Raw genomic sequence first — 25,057 nt, forward strand, 5'->3', positions numbered from 1 at the left:
GAGCCCATTCTACCCGTGGTGTAGCGGCTTCTTGGGCCCTGGCCAGAGGTGCCTCTCTAACAGACATTTGTAGAGCAGCGGGCTGGGCAACACCCAACACCTTTGCAAGGTTCTACAACCTCCGGGTGGAACCGGTTTCGTCCCAGCTAGTGGCACACAACTTAAGTGGATAAGCCCGGGATAGCCGGCTGGGTGTATCGCTTGCACATAGCGCCTTCCACCTCCTTTTGAGCTGAAGACTGCTCCTCAGCGTAAAACCTGAATGAGTGGTTGCATACCAGCTCCTTTTATACCCGTATGTTCGGGGGAGTGGCATGCAAATACCACTCGCCAATTTTCATTGGCCTTTTATCAAAGACCATAGGTGTCTCGGGCTCCCAAGGGTGACCCCTAGTGCCACTACATCGACACCAACGTCTCGTTCCCTCCATCAGGGAATGGAGGTTACACCAGTAACCATGACGATTTTCCCTATGATTATCAATAAATATCTAAATTTTAGATATAAATAGGGCTGTTCGTTGCACAATAGTCTTAATAATTTGCCTTTTCTAACATATTTCTCAAAACAACTTTGGTAAAGTGTGAGTAGCAGGGTAAATTAAAGGGGTCAGCACACCAGACAAGTCTGACGGACAATGTGGCGTGTTCCAAAATTTGCAGCAATTATTCTATTTTTCTGCAGTACTATTACTGTACTATGCAAATGCCGCTGACAGATGCCGAGCGATGTACTGTTCAATAGGCATGAAATCATGAAATGGAGGAGGCTGTTCAAAATTTTCCAGTGCTACGGAGTGCAACACGCATAGTTTTCCATTAAAATCTAGCCATTACTGGATGATACAGTATATTGTGTATGTATCTTTCATATAGCCTATACAATGTATTTTCAGTTACAAATATGTCTTTTTGTGGTTTGACAGCTTGAAAGAAGCCTATTCACAAGTAAATACAGAGAAATTGCACAGTAATTGTCATCATTTCTAATCGTTCAGTTTTTGCAGTTACACCAGTTTCATACACTAACCTGCAAACTCATCACCGTCACTTTGTTCATTCTAAAAGAAGTACAGAATACTTCGTAATTTTTTTGTATATGGTGTTCCACAACCTAGTTAGGACTGCAACTGTACCTGTGCCTTTGCCTACCTGTGACCAGCTTTAATCAGTAAATGTTGATGTAAGATCTCAGCAAAACATTCCGCAAGTGTGACACCCTCGGCAAAAATCTAGTTGTTTGGAGTCTGCTAGTGTGGCGCCATCTTTATATGGATTATGTGTTTGCAAAGTTAAGAAAATGGGATTGCTACCCAGAAGCAACACGGTGCAATAGAGGGTTAAAGATGGAAATTATTATAGTTATTTTTCTTTTATAACAATTACATGGGGGAATTTTAAATAATTACACTGCTTTAGTTTGAGTGGATGTTGCTATTTTTGCCATGGTCCGGGTTCTATGCATTAACTTCTATAATGAAAAAATATAATTTATTAAGACATATCCCAGGTGTTTCTTCATTATTTCCTTTGTCCGATCAAAATGTTTCCAACAAAACATGTTTTTTTATTGGGAATATTAATTGGTTATCAATTTATAGTTTTTCCCCAATATCACTTTCCATCCTGTTAGTCTTTTCAAATATCCCTGTAACAAACAAAAGCCGTCATCCGCCAGAAAGTGACATCATTTTTGGTGGGATTAGCAATGGATTTGATGAATTCTGAGATGTTTTGTGGTGATAGTTGATTTGTTTCTAAAATATTCCATCCTGTATTAATAAAATTTTAAAAATTGGTATAATATCTAGGGATGCACAATATGGAAAGTCTGGGCTGATGCTGATAACCGGTAATTCACAGCTCATTATGGCCAATACCGATATAACAGATCATTTTCCTTTTTTGCTTTTTAACACTTTAAACTGGGGCTGCTAGCTAATTAAAAACTACTCACTTGAGTTTTGGAATCTGGATTTTACAATCTGACCAACTCTGATCTACTGCTTTTTAAGGTTTGGTGGATGTAAAATAAACCAGAAATGTATCTAATACAGATGTATGCTGATTTGAATGCTTGTCTGCTGTAAGCAGTGATAACGATTTGCCATATTCTGTTTATGTTTCATGGAGTAATGATTGCCCCAAGTAATATGGGAAATGGCATATCGTTACTTACATCAGATGATCCTGATTAAAATGCGCCCCAAACAACGTAACATGGTGCATATATGTTGAAATAATCCTCAGAGCGACATGACATGCTAACTTGATTTTAAACATAGTGTAGCTATCAGTACACTATCTGTCCAGGTCACACACGCTCTGTGTGCGCACATGCACTGACACTTGACACTGCCTGACAAGGACAGAAGATGCAGGCAGTCAGAGATTCTCTGCCACAACCGAATAAACTGTAAGAAATTATCGGCAAAAATATAGGCTTTAATTCTACTAACGGTGCTATAATAATATTTACATTTTTCCAGTTATCGGCCAATAATTTATTGGCCACAGATATATAAAAATTTCCAAAGATGGTTAAAAAAGTAGAGCTGTCGAAATTAACACGTTAACATATGCAATTATTTAAAATGTTTAACATGTTCATTTTTATTTAATGCGATTTATGCATTTACCAATGTGACATTAGATTCTGAAATGTTTTCAGCTCTGTGTAAGTTCTAAACACTGGCTGTAATAGGGTGGAACCTTTGCAATGTGTCAGTAGACATTACACTGATGTACACACCACAAAGACACACACACACACACACACACACACACACACACAAGCGATTTTGTATCAATGGTCAAGTAATGGAGAAAGGACCTCTTAATTTTAATTTTTTGTACAAAACAAACCCAGATAAACTGCATTCACGCAACCCACTGGAGTGAAGCATCAGCATTTCCCCGGTGTTTCGTTGCGCTTCCGCCAAAACAAGACGTTTTCTGCAAGTGCTTTTCATGTGGAGTTCAAAGCAGCACGAATCATGTAAATGCAGCTTCACAATTGCTATAGCAAAGTAGATAACCATGCGCTGTATCACGGAGAATGAGAGTTGAAGAGATTTCATGCCTATTGTAATGAATATGCAAACTCCAGGGAATAGTTCTTTCAATAAGTCAACCTTCCAATTATACTTTGGAAAATATTACTTGAATTAGTGCAATTTAAAGGGTTAGTTCATCCAAAACTGAAAATTATGCTGCTTAATTATCCCTTTTGGACTGTTAAACAGCCAGCAGCTTGATGGCACCTGTTAACTTGCATTGTATAGACATACAGAGCTGAAATGTGCTTATAAAAATCTTCACTTCGGTTCTGCTGAAGAAGGAAAGTCATACACATCTGGGATGGCTTAAAGATAAATAAATCATGAGAGGATTTTCATTTTGGGTTGAACTAACCATTTAAGTGCATTTCTGGCTTTATTACTGTGGAATACATTTTTTGGAAAATGTTTATAAAACATTATTGTTACATATTATTTTCTTTTCTAAAAAGGAATTTAATACATTTTGACATGAAAAGAAGTATATAGAGAGTCAAATTTCAGCACTTTAGAAATCTGTGATTAATCGCAATTAACTATGATAAATCATGTGATTAACTGCAATTAAATATTTTAATCAACTGACAGCACATTTCAAGTTAAAATCCTCATGTAAGCTGTCAGTCCCTCCTTGAGCAATGGCTAAATGTTCTCTCTTTTTGCTGAGAGTAGAAATACTGATCTGTCAAAAGCTGTATTCATTGAACAAGTCAAGTCATTTTTACAGGTATATGTATAGCGCTTTTCACAACACACATCGTAATAATGATAATTGTATTTACAACCCCAGTGAGCAAGCTGAAGGCGAATGTGGTAAGGAACACAAAACTCCATAAGATGTCACAACAGTTGTTTATCTATGCATGAGTTTCTCTTATAAATGATCACTTGTACAGAAGTATGCTGTCTTGGGTACCTGTCTCTATATTCAGGTGTGCAAACATTGTTTGACCAAAGACTACATTCTAAATCTCTATACGTCTAGACTGAGCATCTGAAGATGGAGGGCAGTTTCCGACCCGTCTGTCTGGAGGCTGGAGTTAAAGCTGATGCCGTCTTCCTGAAGGACTGTGATACCATCAACAGTTTACAGAAATGGCAGTTTACACACTACTATACTCAGTGACATCAGAATGTCACTCACATACTTCACCAATCACTCCTCTAGGTTTTTTTCATGCTTTGTTAAGTGGAGGTTTTCAAATGTGTGCATAATTGTGGTTTAAGGGAACATTTTTGGTCTGTGCAATGTCCTTGTTCATTTGTAAAATACAGATGCATTTTTGTTGTTTGGTCTTCTTTGGGCACATTCTTACTCAAATGTGTTAAGAGTTCAATCGGGTTATTAGTATTTTTAGGGTTTGGGTGAGAAATGGCTTTGGAAATCTTATTTTTTTTAAAGAACAAATGAATTAAATGTTTTGCACAACAGATAACCCTAAAGTGCCTTTAAAGATGATTTTAACCAAATTAAAGTTGAATGTATGCAGTCTGAAAAGTTCATTTTTCACATGTTGCTGTTGTAATGAACATGTATGATCATTATGATTTACCACTAGGAAGCTGTTTTCAACATAAACCTCTTCCACGTGTGACACTACAAGCACTACAACATCATCTCACTTCTGCTGCTAAAGATTTCAGACAGTTTCTTCATTTAAAAAGTGGTAAAGAGAAATACTGTTAACATAAGTGCCTGTTTATTTCAGCACTGTAGGACACAAACTGTATACTAAATGAAACTAATAAAAACATATTTGCCTTCTCCAAAGTGTGCTGCTGTCAGTTTGCTTTTGCTGGTAAAACTGAAATTACTTACTTAAGGTGACATTTGATCTGCCAATTTGAAACAACTGATTAAGAATGGAAGAGGAGTGAACAATTCAAGGTGATTTCTAATTTGTTTGTATACGTTGTGCTGGCAAATATGACAGTTATCTTGAAGTTATACTAACACTGAGCGGTGAATATGCAGCATCACATTACTAATGCCAGACGTCCCAGATTACCCGGGACAGTCCTGATTTTAAGAGGTGTGTCCCTGTGTCCCAACAATTTTAAAAAATATATAATTATGTCCCGGTTTCAGCTGGTAGGCTCACTGTTTTTTTATTTATTTATTTTTATTAAATCTCCTCATTGTCCTTCTTGCTATTGTCTCTGGTATTGTTTGCAGAGAAGAGAAGCAATTTCATTGCATCGCATGTTGATTTGACAATACTTTTAAAGTCTTTCAGCAAATCAGCTGAAATCTATCTGGTTACCATTGCGATGAGGTCATACGCTTGGCGCTCGCGCTTTTTGTCGTTCTGTCAGTCAGTGCAAGTTAGAAATGCCCAAATAAAAATGTGTTCAGCAACATCCATTTCTTCGCGCGACACTTGAAAATGTAAGCAAGTTGTTTTGCAGTGAATGTTCATTTCCCATCGACCATGGGGGTAAATCAGAGAGTGTCACATTCAGACAGCTACACTGCACTTTTCACATCGTACAAGCACTTAAATGTTGAGATGTGGGAATTGTGTTTTGAATATAGAATAGGCTACATGGAATTACATAAAAAAAATAAAATGTGGTTAAACTGTGAAAAACAAAACCCTTTAGAAGCTACACAACACAACATTTAATCTAATTTACACAAATCATCCTGTTCAAAAGTCTGCATCCCCTTGGTTCTTGTGTTGCCTTCTTGAGCATCAAGGAATGTTTGCACCTTTTGTAATAGTTGTGTATGTGTCCCTCAGTTGTCCTAAGTGTGAAAATCTGAATCTCAGTATCATGTAGCCACTGCTAGGAAGAGCTGAAATGTGCAGGAGATGCTGGAAAACCAAAGAATGTACAGTAGCTGGGGGATCTTCACTACTCAGGACAAAGCAGAGACTCATGAACAATTATTACACAAAAAGTCTTTGATCATTGAGAAAGCAACACTCCATATTAAGAATGAAGGGAATGTGAACTTTTTAACAGGACCATTTGTGTAAATTCAGTTACTATTTTGAATATATATGAGTATCTGTTATGTCTAATTCTTCAGGGCAATACTAAATAAAAAAACAAATGCAATTTTATCCCACTTATTTACAAGGTTGGAAGGGTAAACTTTTGAAATGTATTCCACTACAGATTACAGAATACATGCTGTAAAATGTAATTTGTAACATATTCCGTTAGATTACTCAAGGTCGGTAACGTATTCTAAATACTTTGGATTACTTCTTCAGCACTGGTAGATTTTTTCACTTATTTTGACTATAAAAACTCTGCCAGTACAGTAAGACAAAATACACATTCTCTGAAAAACCTAAATATCTTATGCAGTGTTGTTTCTAAAACAAGATAAATCAAATTGATCTTGTTTTAAGGATTTTTAGATATTTTTACAGGAAATACAAAAATTATTATCAAGTATATGATTTTTGCCCTAATATCAAAGGTCTTACTAGAAAAAAATTAATTATGATCTAACGTGAATTTTCTTGATAAAAAATATGATCGTGTCTGGTAACGTGTGCATGTAAAATGGCTAGAAATAGCATTTTAGCTTAGCGTAAAGCTGACAATTTACACAAGGTTTATTTCTATTTCTTCTGCTCCAAACTTACTTCAAACTTACTTCTCTGTCTGCTCATATGAATGTAACACATCATAAGAAAGTGTTTCACCGCTGTTCAAATGCACTTTGGATCACATCATTTATATGTATAAATGTTTCCATCTGAAAGGACTAAATATTAAATGAAACAAATGACAATAAAATGCAAAGTAATCTCTTCAGTAATCAAAATACTTTTTAAATGTAACTGTATTCTAATTACCAATGATTTAAACTGTAACTGTAGCGGAATACAGTTACTTATATTTTGTATTTTAAATACGTAATCCCGTTACATGTATTCCGTTACTCCCCAACCCTGCTTATTTTTTTACGATAATGCCCCAACCCCCACCAAGTGTCCCGGTTTGAGACTTTAAAAATCTGGTCACCCTTCATTGTAGCAATGTGAGATTCACAGTCAGCCACTATTAATTTATTCCATGAATGAAAGTGACCAAGAACAGATTAAGTCCCATTGACTTTTGAAGGATGACAACAGGGTGATCTACTGAGAACCAATAATTTCACATGTAAACGCCAGTCCATTCCCTTCACTTCTCTCTTTATCTGTGTTAATATATCAGGGATAGGCATTTAGTGCCCCATAGCGGCATATCAAAGTAGCTGAATAATAGGACACAACATTTCCCTCATCTATAAAGAAATACTTTTCTCTAATATCTCAAGTTAACAATAAGTAAACATAAAGTTTGATAACAGTTGTTGAAGTAGTGACAACTTTAACTATTCAGGGAACACAGGTTATTGCCAAAGAATCCAATCCAATCCAATGTATATTGAACAGTAACTCCATGAAATTGATAAACTCCTTATGCATTGAGTACATAACTTGCATTTAAAATATTTAAGCCTCAACATATTCAACAAACACTCCTTTACTGTTATTTGTAACAATCTTGTGAACAAACACAGTGCTGAACAAGGTAAAGGACCATCTTATCTCTTATATGAGCCTAACAGGTAACACTTTACAGTAAGGTTCCATTTGTTAACATTAGTTTACGGCATTTGTTAATCTCGTTTAATGTTAGTTTCAACATATACTAACACATTTTTAAAATCAAAATGTGTATTTGTTAACATTAGTTAATGCACTATTAACTAACAATGAACAATAGTATTTTTATTAACTAACATTAACTATAAAAATATAAAAACCTTTTGTGACCACATCTTCAAGCTTCAAAAGAATGCAAAAGTATAATTCAGAAGTCTAATAAATTATTCCATGAGACTCATGATTGTTATGAAAGCATATGATAAGGTTTAGTGAGAAACAAACTGAAATCTAATGTATTATTTAGTGAAAATGTTTACTGACTGTTGATCTCCTGTGCGTGTTCATGACAGGGCACTAGAGCAACAGTTCATGCAGCCCCCTCATGACATTGGGGCGTTCATGCGAAAACTTGTTTTGTTCATCTAAAAACATGTCCGCCACAGTGATAGCGACATCAGAACACAACACAGCTGCACACAAAACAGAGAACAGAACTTACTCAACATGTCTGAAGAGTTTGTAGATTAAAAATGTATGCATTTCTATGCATAGACTTATTTCTTGAACGGAGTACTCAGAAATCAAACAGAAACACAGAGGAGGCAAAGGGCAGCCACAGTCACACAATGTTCTAACCTGACAGTAAACGACATTGTGTTAATCAGAGTTTTTGTCCTAACCAGCAGTGACAAGCGATGGTACATTCTGTCGATCGCTTGTTTTCTAAAGATATGTTTAGTAAGTTCTGTTCTCTGTTTTGTGTGCAGCTGTGTTGTGTTCTGTTGTCGCCATTGCTGTGGCGGACCTGTTTTTAGATAAATAAAACAAGTTTTCGCATGAACGCCCCAGTGTTACGAGGGCGCTGCTTGAACTGTTGCTCTCGTGCCCTATCATGAACGTGCACATGAGATCAATGGTCAGTGAAAGTTTTCACTAAATAACACATTCGATTTTGGTTTGTTTCTCACCAAACCTTATTATATGCTTTCATAAAAATCATGAGTCTTATGGAATAATTTATCAGAATTCTTAATTATACTTTTGTGTTCTTTTGAAGCTTGAAGTGGTGGTCACCATAAACTGCCATTGTATGACATCATCAGTGATATTATTTCACAATTTCTCCCTTTGTGTTATGAAAAAGAAAGAAATAAAGTCATATAGGGTTATAACTGGGGTGAGTAAACAATGACTGAATTTTTATTTTTGGGTGAACTAATCCTTCATGCTTGGTCCAGATTTTTTGTCCATAGAGCAGTTCATATGGAGACACAGAAGTGGTAGCATTTGGCGTGGCATAGTACATTTAAGGTGAACTCAGTCCCATTGTCCGTAACAATGCTTTCTGTGTTGCCATGACGACTGAAGACAATGCCCAAGAGTTTGATGATGTCATCAGTATTTAAAGAAAAGGGAAGCTCAGGCCACTTGCAATATAATCTGTGAGTATTATGGCATATTGACAGGCAGAAGTGGCAGATTCAAATGGTCTGAAGATATCAAGACCCATCTATTCACTCCGAAGGGCAGAACTCTTTAAGTGAATTCTCTGAAGAGAGCATGCATTACTGCATGAATGTACCCTTCTCTAACAATCTTGTGGAAGGGCCCTTCGTGAAAAGATTAATTTTCTTATTTTCATTTGGAATGACCCTTCCAGTGGCGTCCCCTTCCCACAGTGCCCGTAATGGGCACAAAAATGCTGTTTGGAATTCACCCAAAGTCAGCCACTGAGAGGGAGCGCAGTGTTGAAGAAATAAGTGCCACTATTTCTGGCTCTAGAGGGGTCAGTAGAAGGGTCAGCAGGTATGGGTAAGAGAAGACGAGACAAGCAGTCTGCTGTGTGATTTTGGGAACCAGTGTGGTAGACAATGTCATAATAATAAAAAAATAAAAAATAAAAAAAACAGGTGTGCTCTCCAGCGGGCAACCAGCATTATGGCCTGCCCTATTCCTTTTGTGGCAAGTAGGGTGGTGAGCACCTGGTTGTCTGTGCGGAGAGTTAAATGGCAGCCCCACAGGTGTGTTTGCCATTTTTTCTGTAGCTTACACACACTAGTTCCTCCTTCTTTACTATGGAATATTTCTGTTTGGCTGTGGTGTAGTGATAATCACACAGCCACCTAATTATTTAGTGGACCTTACACAAGACACCATAGTATGTGGTGAATTTTGATCACACGTCAATCATGGTGTATATATGTGTGTGTGTACGATTGTCAGATAGCCCTTCTCTCCATTTACCTTTGGGAACCAGCTAAGGAATTTCACCTTAACAGTATAAGAATGATCCAAATGGACCATTCTATAAATTAGAAATATGTAAATTGGAGGGAGTTTGTCATCTGAATAATCTGAAGAATTTATGAGATTCGGCCTAACCTTTGGAGCCCTTACAGTATTATCAACACAAGAAAGACACAGTTGTAATAAAATTAATTTTATTTACAAAAAGATAAATAAGAATAACTAAAACCTACTAAGTGGTACTATTACGCTAAAGGTGTCAGAGTGATGGGGAAACAGGACAGAAGAGCAGAGGAGATAAATATCTTTTATTAAACACAAAAGGTGCTCCAGCGCCAGCTTGTCCGAGCTCAAAAAGGAAAACCGTTAAGTGGGCAAGGGATGAGAGTTCGTGAGGTGGGTGTGTGCCTTGCAAAACCTAGGCGAGTGATTCTCCCGACCTGTGGGCACAGATCCGAAGAATCCTCCTCCAACAATACTGTGTGCAGCACTGGCGAACTGCAGGAAAACACACTTCCATATACACTCACTGTCACTGCCACTGTCACTAACGCACAACAGCAAGCACAAACAGAAACAATGATCCAATATTGGACATGGCACACAAGGGGAAATAAATAGGGGGAAACAAACAAGAGACAGCTGCCACTCGCAGCTGAAGGTTGTAACAAATTGGCGTTTCCATGGAAACAATCAGGGTTCCCATGGAAGTGCTGATTCAGCATGCCAGCGGCAGCTGAAAACCATAAGGGCAAAACTTAAACACGTTCTGACCAAACAGTCAAGGGACGATGATGCCATGGTCCTGCACAGGTGTAACACCCAACCTGGCAAGGTGCCATGACCGTGACATCACCGGAGGATACGTGGCAGCAAATCGCGCACAGCCATAACCCACCGCCAAACCCGTGCGTCCACAAAAAACTCGAACAAGACAGACAGGGGACATGATGGCATGTCATGGTCCTCGTCAGACAAAGCCCAACCTGACCGGATGACATCACCGGAGAGTGCATGGCGGTGACGCGCACACAAAGGTGGAACACAAAACACAAAGGCAGGCCGATACTGCCACGGTCCAGTCAGGTAGAACCTCAGCCTGACAAGGTGACTGGGCTGTGACAAAATGATAATATCAATGGATAAGAAAATAAAGTGCATAGGATGGAAAGATGCAAGTAGTTGAATTGGATGTAGCAATCGCAGAGTATGGCTATTGTTGTTATCTCTTGGAAAGATAAACTGTTTTTTCTGTTAATTAATAAGGTGAAGACCTTATTTGTAGTTAAACAAATCATTTACAATTATTTGCTATACGTGTGATATCAGTTAAGCAATATATAAAGAACATTAGATAATCATACACAGATTGTATACCCTAATGCCAAGGTCTCTGGAAAGAGGTTTGGATAGTGATATTTGCTTCTGTTTAATCAAGTGATGAGCTTGGTTATGACGACTTCTTCCACTGGTTTAGCTGGGGTGCATTGCAGTGGGTAAAGGCCAGTTTATACTTCTGCATTGAACCTACAGCATAGGCTCCACGTATAGGCCATCGCATTGGTTTGCATTTATAGTTCTGCGTTGGTTTGTCTACATCGTTTTGTAACTGCACAGCCAAAATGCTATTTTAGCCTATTGAGAAAAAAATTACTTCATTTCTGAAATAACTATACATTTCATAAATAAAGGCAATGCAATTTGTGGATTCAAAAGTATTTATTAAATTATTGAAGCATTAAATATGAGTTCAAAGTATGTAGTATTTTCTACCTGCTAGCTGCAATGTTAGCTGCTGACTGATGTGATCTACTGTATGATCAAGTTTTGGGTTTCTTCATTCACCTTCATTAATGTTTCAAATCTATTTTCAAGACATAGAGAGGGTGAAAGAATACCCGTATGGGGTAGTTGAGTCATAGGTGTATCTGGGGTGGAAGATGCTAATGCTGCAATATGTCATACTCGTGACAGTCTGATATCTCGAGCACCTTTGTGTCTAGCTCCCTGTTTTAGCCATCTTTTTGTGCTCTTACTTTCATCAATTACTTTTGGCACCTGTAGTGCTGGTTTATCTGCTGGAGCACTACATTCACAGGACTCATCGGCTGTATGCTGATGGTGTCCGCGGTGAAGCTCTCCTGTGTGTTCCGTCGGGTGTGGCAGTACTGCAAGTAACTCTGTTTCAAGAACTGCAATCTTTTGTAGAAGTCTGTGGCTGAGTATTTGTGTTTTTGTCTGAAGAAGTGTTTGGACAGGGGATATCAGTCTGATCCTGACTAATGTCAGAAAGAAGACTACTCAATGTAAAAAATTCCCTCAATCTTAAATTATGCAAGCTGATAGGTTCTTTGATTTGTTATCTGTTAGCCAATCGGCTCACCCACATGTGACATGTTAAGCCAATCGGCTCGCATGGCGTAAGCTGACTGGTTCTCTGACTTGTATCGGGTAGCCAGTCATCTTGCATCTCTCTCCTTGTGTTTTATTTAAATGGCTCAATTTTGCATTTAAGCTGGTTTCTCTGCAGCGTGTTGTGAGAGTTTTTTCTCTGAAAACGCTATATTACTCAGGTGGTTTGCTGGGGCTTTCCTTCTATCAGCTTGCACTGTAAGGTCTGCTTTGGCCATGACACATATAAGCACGTCTTAATACGGTAAGCCTTCGCCAAATCTGGCTGGCACACATCACTATCTTAGGTCATTAGATTAAATAAATCCACACATAGCTAGTTTAAGTCACTAGTTAAATGATCTTCAGGCTTTCCTAGCTCGGTACACATTATGAGTTAGGTCACTAACTTTTAAGCTATTCGGCTAAGCAGGTCAAGGCACACATAGAAAATATGTTCATTAGCATTACGCCATTTGGCCTGTGGCCTAGACACACCTAGCTAGCATACACTCGGTGTACATGGCTCTTTGGAGCAGCAGCAGTACATATGTCTTGGTGACAGATTTGCTTGGTTGGGATGCTTTGTGGGGTTTTTTTATGTGTTATGCGTTTGTGCAGCTTTCCTGCTTTGTTGGGGGATTGTTTATGTCTATTTGTCCAGTAGCACATATGCTCGATGCAGCATGACTTGCATTTTGTCTCATTGTGCAGCAGCAGCAGCATGTCCAAATGCTAACTCCATATGTATGTGTTTTCTAGCAGTAGCAAATCTCCCTACTTGCTCTGCAGCAACAGTGTAGCAGATGTAGTCCGCCAAGACCAATATCCTATCAATATGTCATACCCACATTCACATGCTAAAGTTCAGCCATGCAACTCTATGTGGTGCAAGCTGATAGGTTCTTTGACTTGTTATCTGTTAGCCAATCGGCACGCTCACGTGACATGGTAAGCCAATCGGCTCGCATGGTGTAAGCACATCTACATCTACATATACAAATACATTATGTACATACAGTTGTGCTCAAAAGTTTGCATACCCTAGCACAAATTGTGCAGCATTGATTTTGAAAATATGACTGATCATGCAAAAAAACTGTCTTTTATTTAAGGATAGTGATCATATGAAGCCATTTATTATCACATAGTTGTTTGGCTCCTTTTTAAATCATAATGGTAACAGAAATCACCCAAATGGCCCTGATCAAAAGTTTACATACCCTTGAATATTTGGCCTTGTTACAGACACACAAGGTGACACACAATTAAAGGTTAATTTCCCACACCTGTGGCTTTTTAAATTGCAGTTAGTGTCTGTGTATAAATAGTCAATGAGTTTGTTAGCTCTCACGTGGATGCACTGAGCAGGCTAGATACTGGCCCATGGGGAGCAGAAAAGAACTGTCAAAAGACCTGTGTAGCATGGTAATGGAACTTTATAAAGATGGAAAAGGATATAAAAATATATCCAAAGCCTTGGAAATGCCAGTCAGTACTGTTCAATCACTTATTAAGAAGTGGAAAATTCGAGGATCTCTTGATACCAAGCCAAGGTCAGGTAGACCAAGAAAGATTTCAGCCAAAACTACCAGAAGAATTGTTCGGGATACAAAGAAAAACCCACAGGTAACCTCAAGAGAAATACAGGCTGCTCTGGAAAAAAGACGGTATGGTTGTTTCAAGGAGCACAGTACGACGATACTTGAACAAAAATGAGCTGCATGGTCGAGTTGCCAGAAAGAAGCCAATGCCACAAAAAAGCCCGGTTACAATATGCCCGACAACACCTTGACACACCTCACAGCTTCTGGCACACTGTAATTTGGAGTGACGAGACCAAAATAGAGCTTTATGGTCACAACCATAAGCGCTATGTTTGGAGAGGGGTCAACAAGTATTGTGCTCCTTGAAACAACCACACCGTCTTCTTCCAGAGCAGCCTGTATTTCTCCTGAGGTTACCTGTGGATTTTATGCAAACTTTTGAGCACAACTGTACATGTCATATGTCTTTGGCACCTGCATTGTGTCTTGTTGTTCTAATGTCTATTCATTAACATAGGCTGTTATAAAGTAGTCTGTTACAATAAGTTCAAAAGAGGGCATAATCAAAATATAATGTATAATATTTTGTCATTATGTGAAGACTCGCTGATCATTTCAATGAAATAATGCTCAGAACATGCGTCTCTGTTCTTCCTTCAGGTTACCGTAATAATATTAGGAAGTGCGCACCACTGTTTCTAAACAGTGTATCTGCAAACCGTGGTTTCTATGATGCCATAATCATCACGTTTTTAAAACGCAGTTTTAAGTTGAAAATAGTTTTGAAGACCCTGCGTTCTGTTACATTCAGCTGTGCTCCATCTAGATGTTTGAAAGAAAGATTTCGCCTTGTGTGTGTGCACGCTTCTCCAGAGTGTAGAGCGCCGTCTCTGCTCTGGACAGAAAGTCACACTGCGCTGTGTTGGAGTTTGTTACTGTGATGAATCATGCTTCCTCCTATTTAACTTGGAATTTTAAACTTCATACTGGGAAAACTGCAATGGAATGCCACTTTATATTGGATTTACAGCTCATGCAGAAATCTTCAGCTCTAATTTCGCTGAAATGCAGGTGTGTGACACGTCGGTACCCAGGGATATTTACAGTCAATGATAAACCTTCACTTTTATTAAATAATATACATTAATGAGTCAAAGCTTCTACATTATATGACAATAAAACCTGTTTAGCAAACGTGTGCAGAGACAGATGTTCAAACACAGTGGATTAAACTTTCTTTTGATTATCGTAAACCTGTAGAATAAATGTTAGCATTGCAGCATCGTTTATCAGTTTGGTTGCTATATGTCTCTGTTGACAATGAAGGTACAGCTGAAAATGACAACGTAATCAATCTCAAAATTAAAAAAAGGCCCCTCTTTGACACGTATCTGTGTAGTTGTCAGGTAATTGTCACTGAATTTCGAAATTCAGTGAAAAGTCATGTCAAGCATTTTCATTACGATCATCATTTTCATAATCGATCATCGCTGTCACTTCTGAGTACTTGGGTACTCAAATACTCCTGCCCATCCCTAGTATGTATATGTTTTTCTAGCAGTTGCAAGCATGTTGCATTTGGCAAAACCTTTGTTTAGAGCCAGACGAACAAGTTGATGTGCAAGATGGTGTTGATGATGAACCACACCCCCAGCAACCTCACAACAGGCAAAGCGCAACTGGGTGTGGTTGGTAGTGTTTGCTCTACTGTGGGTGTAGGCGCACAAACTGTGGGTGTATTGTATGTAAATGAAGTGGCGCAGAGTGCAATTTGCTATTTTCCTATGAATTTAGTTGTTGCACTAAGACGTTTCAATACCACCTCTTAACTCAGCGCAAAGTCCACATTCAGTTCCTGCATTTGCAGTTTGAAGATTCCACCAGCAGATTGTAATAAAGTTCATGTCCAAATTATGAAAGTACAGAACATCAAATTATGTCCCTTCAATCGCTGTTGAAGTCATTTGTTGAAACAAAAAATTATGAGATTTGTGTTAAACTAGAGGTCATGGTTTATTTTTTATTATTATTATTGTTTATATGTTTTATTATTCTTGAATATTTACAATTATATTTATGATTTAATTTTGACTAGTAATTTTCCACCAGTTTTCGTAGAGTGATTTTTAACTCATTGCAAAAGGGGCCAGTGGAATAAGTTGGACAACTGTATGTATTGTATGTAACAGTAGTAAAATGTATGGATTTAGATTGACTTTTTTGACCACTTTGTTATTTTTATTATATTTCCGTTTCATTTGAAGTGTAATTTGAATTTAGAAATGTTTTTTAGTGTTTCAATAAATTAATTTAATTTTTAAAAATCACAATCGACTGGTAGAAGTGAAGTGCACGCCGATACAATCACTGTTTATACTAGTCATGATTTGTGTGTCAGTAGATGAAAATGGTTAATAATAATTACTTAATTTAATGGCGCATACATCCAAATTCTGCTGAGAATCACATTTTCCATGCGTATAAAAGAAGCATGTCACTGTCATAGATATATGCCTGACATTCAAGGACATGGTTAATGCACAGAAGAATGTAATTTTCAATTCTTTTAATTAATTGCATAGAGTCCATTTGCACTACAAACTTCTTAGTAATGTGCTGTCTTTGTTTAAATCATTGGTGCTTGAGGGAATAGACAATATAATAGGACGCAGATGTTGAATAACTGGAGAACCACCTCAGAATTAAATAGCACTTGGTCACACCTTTTGCGCGTTGCATGGGCTATTTTGCCAAACCCACTTGTGCCTAGACTTAACGCGTGCTTGTACGAAAATACCAAAACTTCATAGCCATACCCATTGAATTTGCACTTATGACTTAAGGGATAGTTCACCCAAAAATGAAAATTCTCTCATCATTTACTCACCCTCATGCCATCCCAGATGTGTATGACTTCTTTTCTTCAGCAGAACACATTTGAAGAAAAACAGAAAAATATCTCAGCTCAGTAGTTCCTTATAATGCAAGTGGATGGTAAAAAATTGTTTGATACTCCAAAAAGCACAGACAATCAGCATTAACGTCATCCATACGACTCCAGTGGTTAAATTAATGTCTTATAAAGTGATCTGATCACTTTTGTTGTGAAAAAGATCAATATTTATGTAGCAAGGATGCCGAGGCAGGAGTGTTAAGATCCATATGCAGTTTTAATAACAGTATAAATAGTAAAACAAAGTAACAAAACAACAGAGAAAGAAGGCAGGCAGTGGTTTGGTACACAGGCAGACAGTCCAGGAGGGCTAACCAAGTAAATCCAATAGGCAGAAGGGTAATCCAGTAAACAGGCAATAGTTCGATACACAGGTAAACAGTCCAGAAAGGCAAACCAAGTAAATCCGAAAGGCAGAAGGGTAATCCAGTAAACCACAAAACTCACAAGCATGCTGGGAAATACGAGAAACAGGTAGGAGTCAAAACACAGGGAAAACAGGATGGATAAATAATGCTCAGAAATGTTGACCAGGCAAACAAGACTTCACACTGAATGCGAGAAAACAGGGAACTTAAATAACCAGAGGTAATGTGAACCAGATGTGAGAGTAATCAGTCTGAGCGGAGGATTATGGGAAATGTAGTTCATGAGAAGTTAGTACTCTGGGGATGGTGACCTCTGGCGGCGTAGAGGAGAGATAGCAGGTGCTGCAGGTGTAACAGAGCCGCCATGAACCCAGCCGGGTCATGAACCCATTGTAGAACTCTGTTGCGTAAGGAGCTGGGAACAAAGATCTTATCTGGAGGGCAGTCAGCGTGAGTGGGTTCTTGGTTCTGAGCTTGGGTGATGTCTGCCATTATGTCCCATTGTACGGGAGTGACAAAGAGAGTGGGTGGAATAATGGAAGTCACAGGGTTGTTGCTAGTAGTGGACCATGAATGTGGGACAGGGCGTCAGCTTTGGTGTTCTTGGAGCCAGGTCGAAAGGTGATGGTGAAATCGAACCTGGAGAAGAAGAGACCATCGAGTTTTACGAGAATTTAAGCATTTAGCAGATTGAATGTACTCTAGGTTACGATGATCTGTGATCACCAGAAAAGGATGACGAGCTCCCTCTAGCCAATGTCTCCACTCCTCGAAAGCCGCCTTCATGGCTAAGAGTTCTTGATTGCCGACATCGTAGTTTCTCTCAGCCGCAGATAACTTGCATGAGTAGAAGGCACAGGGATGGAGTTTGGCGGGAGATCAGTGTTGTTGGGAGAGTACCGCACCAACACCTGAATCAGAGGCATCAACTTTCAACACGAAGGGTCAATTGGGGTCTGGATGATGAAGAATGGGGGCAGTAGTGAAGCATCGTTTAAGGTCATCAAAGGCTTGACGAGCAGGAGGTTTTCAGTTTAGTTTCTGGGATTTACCTCGGAGCAATGAGGTGAGTGGGGCCACCACCGAGCTAAAACCTCTGATGAATCATCTGTAGAAGTTGGCAAAACCAAGGAAGTGATGTAGTTCTTTGACTGACACAGGCAGTGGCCATTGCAGTACGGCTTGTACCTTGGAAGAGTCCATGGTGACCCCCTCGGAGGAGATGACATACCCCAGGAAAGAGATGGTAGACTGGTGAAACGTCATGGTTACTGGTGTAACCTCCGTTCCCTGATGGAGGGAACGAGACGTTGGTGTCGATGTAGTGACACTAGGGGTCACTCTTGGGAGCCCGAGACACCTCTTGGGAGCCCGAGACACCTCTGGTCTTTGATAAAAGGCCAATGAAAATTGGCGAGTGGTATTTGCATGCCACTCCCCCGAACATACAGGTATAAAAGGAGCTGGTATGCAACCACTTATTCAGGTTTTACGCTGAGGAGCCGATATAAGGTCCGGCCATTTCAGCAGGTAGTTCAGCGTTGTGGCAGGAGGGACCAACGTCTCGTTCCCTCCATCAGGGAACGGAGGTTACACCAGTAACCATGACGTTCCCTATCTGTCACTCACTCGACGTTGGTGTCGATGTAGTGACACTAGGGGTCCCTATACAAAACGCCACAAGGCTGAACTGTGTTACATGAACTGGCGGTGTGTGGTGGGCAGACTTGCTGTGTGCCTCATAGCCAGCACACCAGGTCAACACGTAACCTCCCCCAACACAGTTATGAGTGTCGAACGGTCCTTTTTGGGGACAAGTCGACTACCCAAAGATAGAGACAGGCTTAACCCAGTCGTGGCCTCTTTTCCCCTTCTCTTTTTCCACTCCCTAAAAAAGAAGGGGGATTATCCGACTGGGCCGCCAGGTCTAGTCGGGGGGTGTCCCTCCCAAGAGGAGGACACCGCGGAGACCACACCTCGCCCCAAGAGAGGGGGGGATATTTAAGTGGAAGAATATGTCACATGGTCTTTCCAACCACGTGGAGAGCCTTCAAGGTAGATCCTGCCCAATGGGGAAGGAGTTACTGCAAACATGGAGACTGGGGCAGAGGGGCTCTGCCCAAGGAAGACACAGTTTGCCAGCAGGGAAACGAATTAGCAGAAGATATAGATCGCATGGGGTTAGCCTTACAGGGAACTGCCACATGCGGAGCACCTACCCCAGAACCGGGCTATTAGTTAGCGTGTGTACTGGGCCGGCAGCGAGTCTCTCCAAAAACTCGACTGCCACAGGGCTCGGAGGAAGTCAACCAGGGAACAAATTTTGTGAACACTACTGGGAATTAACAGCTAACATCTTCAGCTCAAAAGGAGGTGAAAGGCGCTATGTGCAAGTGATACACCCGGCCGGCTATCCCATTGTTGCATGCCACTACCTGGGACGAAACTGGTTCCACCCGGAGATTATAGAAACTTGCAAAGGTGTTGGGTGTTGCCCAGCCCGCTGCTCTGCAAATGTCTGTTAGAGAGGCACCCCTGGCCAAGGCCCAAGAAGCCGCTACACCACGGGTAGAATGGGCTCGTAGCCCTACCGGGGGCGGCATGTTTTGGGCGAGATATGCCATAGTTATGGCGTCAACGAGCCAGTGGGCGATCCTCTGCTTGGAGACAGCGCTTCCTTTCCGCTGTGCACCAAAAGCAGACAAAGAGCTGCTCAGAGATTCTAAAGCTCTGCGTGCGATCCAAATAGATGCGTAAAGCACACACCGGACACAGCGACGACAGGGCTGGGTCTGCCTCCTCCTGGGGCGGCACTTGCAGGTTCACCACCTAGTCCCTAAAGGGGTGGTGGGAACCTTGGGCACATAGCCCGGTCAGGGTCTCAAGATCACGTGAGAGTAACCTAGACCGAACTCCAGGCACGTTTCGCTGACAGAGAACGCTTGCAGGTCACCTACCCTCTTGATGGAAGTGAGCGCAGTCAGGAGGGCAGTCTTCAAGGAGAGTGCCTTAAGCTCGGCTGACTGCAAAGGCTCAAAGGGGGCTCTCTGTAGACCCTGAAGAACTACAGAGGTCCGCTGAGGGAACGAGGTGCGGCCTGGAGGGATTCAGCCTCCTGGCGTCTCTTAGGAACCTGATGATCAGATCATGCTTCCCTAAGGACTTACCGTCGACTGCGTCGTGGTTTGCTGCTATGACAGCAATGTACACCTTCAAGGTGGAAGGGGACAGCCTCCATTCCAACCTCTCCTGCAGGAAGGAAAGCACTGATCTGACTGCGCATCTCTAGGGGTCTTCCCGATGGGAAGAACACCACTTAGTGAACAGACGCCACTAAAAGGCATACAGGCACCTCGTAGAGGGAGCCCTAGCCTGAGTGATCGTGTCTACTATCGCAGGTGGGAGACGGCTTAGGTCTTCTGCGCCCCGTCCAGGGGCCAGACATGGAGATTCCAGAGGTCTGGGCATGGGTGCCGGATGGTGCCTCTTCCCTGAGAAAGAAGGTCCTTCCTCAGGGGAATTTTGCCAGGGGGGAGCTGTCGCGAGGAGCGTGAGGTCTGAGCACCACGTCTGGGCGGGCCAGTAGGGTGCTTACCAGGACGACCTTCTCCTCGTCCTCCCTGACCTTGCACAGGGTCTGTGCAAGCAGGCTCACTGGGGGGAAATGCATATTTGTGAATGCCAGGGGGCCAGCTGTGTGCCAGCACGTCTATGCCGAGGGAGGCCTCGGTCAGGGCGTACCAGAGCGGGTAGTGGGGAGGATTCTTGGGAGGCGGACAGGTGCACCTGTGCTTGTCGAATCGACTCCAAATCAGCTGGACCACCTGAAGGTGGAGTCTCCACTCTCCCCTGAGGGTAACCTGTTGTGACGGCGCGTCCACCGTAGTGTTGAGGTTGCCCGGGATGTGAGTGGCTTGCAGCGACTTGAGGTGCTGCTGACTCCAGAGGAGGAGACGGTGGGCAAGTTGTGACATACAACGAGAGCGCAAACCACCTTGGCGGTTGACATATGCTACCATTGTCGTGTTGTCTGTCTGAACTAACATGTGCTTGCCCTGGATCAACGGCCGAAACCTCCGCAGGGCGAGCAGAATTGCCAACAACTCGAGGCAGTTGATGTGCCAACACAGCCGTGGACCCGTCCAGAGGCCGGTGGCTGCGTGCCCATTGCAAACAGTGCCCCAGCCCATTTTGGAGGTGTCTGTCGTGACCACGACGTGCCTGGGGACCAGTTCTAGAGGAACACCTGCTCGTAGAAACGAGAGGTCGGTCCAAGGGCTGAAAAGATGGTGACAGACCGACGTAATGGCCACGCGGTGTCCCGTGGCGCCATGCCCGTCTCGGGACTCGAGTCTGGAGCCAGTGCTGAAGCGGCCTCATATGCATCAACCCGAGCGGGGTGGCCACCGCCGAGGATGCCATATGCCCCAGGAGCCTCTGAAAAAGTTTCAGTGGAACTGCTGTTTTCTGTTTGAACGCCTTCAAACAGGCCAGCACCGACTGGGCGTGATCGTTCGTAAGGTGTGCCGTCAAGGAGACTGAGTCCAACTCCAAACCGAGAAAAGAGATGCTCTGAACCGGGAGGAGCTTGCCCTTTTCCCAGTTGACCCGAAGCCCTAGTCGGCTGAGGTGTGAGAGCACCAGGTCCCTGTGTGCGCACAACACGTCTCGAGAGTGAGCTAAGATTAGCCAGTCATCGAGATAGTTGAGAATGCGAATGCCCACCTCCCTTAACAGGGCAAGGGCAGCCTCTGCAATCTTCGTAAAGATGCGAGGAGACACGGACAGGCCGAAAGGGAGGACTTTGTACTGATACGCCTGACCCTCGAACACGAACCGCAGGAAGGGTCTGTGTCGAAGAAGGATCGAGACGTTAAAGTACGCGTCCTTCAGGTCTACCGCCGCGAACCAATCTTGATGCCGGACGCTCGCTAGAATGCATCTTTGCGTCAGCATCTTGAATGGGAGTCTGTGTAAAGCCCGGTCCAGTACTCGCAGGTCCAAGATTGGCCGCAACCCACCGCCTTTTTTCGGTACAATGAAGTAGGGGCTGTAAAACCCTTTCTTCATCTCAGCTGGAGGGACAGGTTCTATCGCGTCCTTCCATAGGAGGGTAGCGATCTCCGCGCAAGGTAGCAGTGTTTTCGTCTTTAACCAAGGTGAAGTGGACACCGCTGAACCTGGGCGGATGCCCGGTGAAGTGAATCATGCAGCCGAGTCGGACGGTCTGGACCAGCACTCGTGACGGATTGGAAGGCGCAAGCCATGTGTCCAAGTTCCGTGAAAGGGGGACCAAAGGGACAACGTCATCGAATGTACCGGCAGGTGGGGCCTCGCAGTGGGGCGGAGCTTGAGGTGCCATGCCACGTCGTGTCCGTGCTGAGTCCGAGGACATCGAAGCACTTACCTGGCTCCTTGTGACCACCCCCGGAACAGCCTGGGACGGGGGAGGAAGAGGCCTGTCCTCGTGACCCGTGGAGACTGTCACATCGGGGGCGGATTTTAGCCATAGCTGGGCGCTCAGGGTGGGAGACCGCCGCTGGAGTGCCAACCTGCCAAATGGAGTGGTGGACAGTGGTTGTGATGCCAGCCGTACACACCGGATACGTGACCCAGGGAAAAAGGAAACCACTCTTGCTGAGCTCTTGAGTACTGCAGCCACTTGGGTATGCAGCACAATTAACTGCAAAAGGTAACAAAAAGATGAAGATCTGCTTACCAGCTCCAGAGCAGCGGGTTTCGTTGTCCCTGGGTCGCCCGTCTCAAGGGCACTTTGAAGCCTTTCACGGGTTCTGGGCGGCCGCGAGACGGGTGGCATCTGCTTCCTGTGGTGGGCTCCACGCCGGGGCTGGGCCGAAGGGGCGGGCTGCGGCGGAGCCGGTGCAGTCACCGCAGGGGAACGCCCTTGGCAATGAGTAGATGGGTTGCGGGATCTTGAGCCGCTGGGGCAGGATATGACGGCTAGCATCCATCTACTGCTCTACCATCGAGAAATGCTGGGCAAAGTCCTCGATGGTGTCGCCGAATAGGCCCGCCTGGGAAATGGGGGCAGCAAGGAATCGTGTCTTGTCGGCCTCACCCATCTCGACCAGGTTAAGCCAAAGATGGCGCTCCTGGACCACTAGTGTGGCCATCGTCCGCCCGAGAGACTGCGCCGTGACCTCCATCGCTCGGAGAGTGAGGTCGGTCGCCGAGCGCAGTTCCTGCATCAATCCTGGGGCGGAACTAACCTTGTGCAGTTCTTTTAGCGCCTTGGCGGACTTGCAGGAGAGCCATGGCATGCAGGGCGGAGGCAGCTTGAGCGGCACCGTAGGCCTTGGCCGTCAGAGACGACGTAAACCTACAGGCCTTGGACGGGGGCTTTGGGCACCCGCGCCAGGTGACGGCGCTCTGCGGGCATAGGTGCACCGCGAGCGCCTTTATCCACCGGGGGATTGCCGAATAACCCTTGGCCGCCCCACCATCGAGGGTAGTGAGAGCGGGGAAGCTGATAAGATCGGGACCGGGCAATAAAAAGTGCCTCCCGCGACCTTGTCAGCTCTTCATGCACTTCCGGGAAGAAAGGAACGGGGCGGGCCGTGGCTTTGAGCGGCGCCGTGAGCCCAGGAACCAACCACTGAGCCGTGAGGGTTCTGGGAAGAGTGGTGAAATCCACTCTAACTGACGCTCGTGGCTGCCCGGGAAAGCATGTCATCATCTCCGCGTCAGCCTGTAACTGGGCGATCGACCCCAAAGGGAGGAGCCCATCTGAGGCTTCCGACTGGACGAGCCCGCTCTCCGATGCTGCGCTCGAGAGCTCATCACTTTCGCGGGCTCCGAATAAGAGGTCGAACTCGCCATGAGACGAGCCAGCGGACTCACCCGGAAGCCCGATCGGGGCAGACGAGCGTGCTGGGGAATGGGAGTTCCGCGGGGGATACCCGGCGGAGGTTGTCCCATTGGGGTCCCCAAATCGCCCCCAGTGCTAGCCGCGCTGGCCTCAAACCCGTGGGTAAAAGGACCGAGGAGGGAGCCTCTGGGGTGGCTCGCTTTCTTACGAAGGCGAGCTGCGACCGCAACATTGCCATGGACATATTCTCGCAATGAGAACATGACCATCCACGAACGCTGTCTCCGCGTGAGCAGTGCCCAGACACGAAAGACAGTGATCGTGACCGTTAGAAGGTGAGAGATAACGAGCACAATCAGGAATAACACACAATCGGAAAAGCATATTTAAAAAGACGCGTCTTTAAAAAGACGTTCCGTGTGTGCACTCTTTTAGAGAAATATATACTCTTTTAGAGGGGAAAAATGCTCTTTCAGAAAATATACTCTCTAGTTTTTCTGCCGAAGCGCCCAGGGGCATTCTCTGCAGTGCACCAGTGCAGAGGAGGGAGAAGCCGCTGAAATGCACCATCAGATCCAGTAGAGGTGAATGAACAGTAGTATTCAGCTCAGTGAGCATGACCGTTCGGCTCCGAAGAGAAAATCTGAATGAGTGGTTGCATACCAGCTCCTTTTATACCCGTATGTTCAGGGGAGTGGCATGCAAATACTACTCGCCAATTTTCATTGGCCTTTTATCAAAGACCAGAGGTGTCTCGGGCTCCCAAGAGTGACCCCTAGTGTCACTACATTGACACCAACGGCGAGTGAGTGACAGATAGGGAACTCACATTTCTCTATCTTGGCATAAAGTTGATGTTGGATGAGGTGGTTGAGCACCACTCGAACGTGTTGAACGTGCTCATCGAGGGAAGAAGAATGCAAAATGTCATCAATGTAGACTATAACCCATTTACCAATGATATTGTGAAAAATATCATTTACAAAGGTTTGGAAGACAGATGGACTTTTGGAAAGTCCGAAAGGCATTACCTGGTATTCATAG

At 43.2% G+C, this 25,057-nt stretch overlaps 1 protein-coding gene across 2 annotated transcripts in view; it reads left to right on the forward strand.

Moving 5' to 3' along the window:
• Positions 1–4,824, forward strand: part of LOC127446831 (polypeptide N-acetylgalactosaminyltransferase 5-like) — a 69,524-nt gene extending 64,700 nt beyond the window's left edge. For both annotated transcript variants that reach the window (XM_051708103.1, XM_051708104.1), the window contains one exon: positions 4,045–4,824. In XM_051708103.1, coding sequence (XP_051564063.1) covers positions 4,045–4,185 — 141 coding nt within the window. In that variant the 3' untranslated portion in view covers positions 4,186–4,824. The remainder of the gene's footprint in view (positions 1–4,044) is intronic.
• The last annotated feature ends 20,233 nt before the right edge of the window (positions 4,825–25,057 follow it).

Source organism: Myxocyprinus asiaticus, chromosome 10 (assembly GCF_019703515.2).
Source record: "Myxocyprinus asiaticus isolate MX2 ecotype Aquarium Trade chromosome 10, UBuf_Myxa_2, whole genome shotgun sequence".
Taxonomy (NCBI): domain Eukaryota; kingdom Metazoa; phylum Chordata; class Actinopteri; order Cypriniformes; family Catostomidae; genus Myxocyprinus; species Myxocyprinus asiaticus.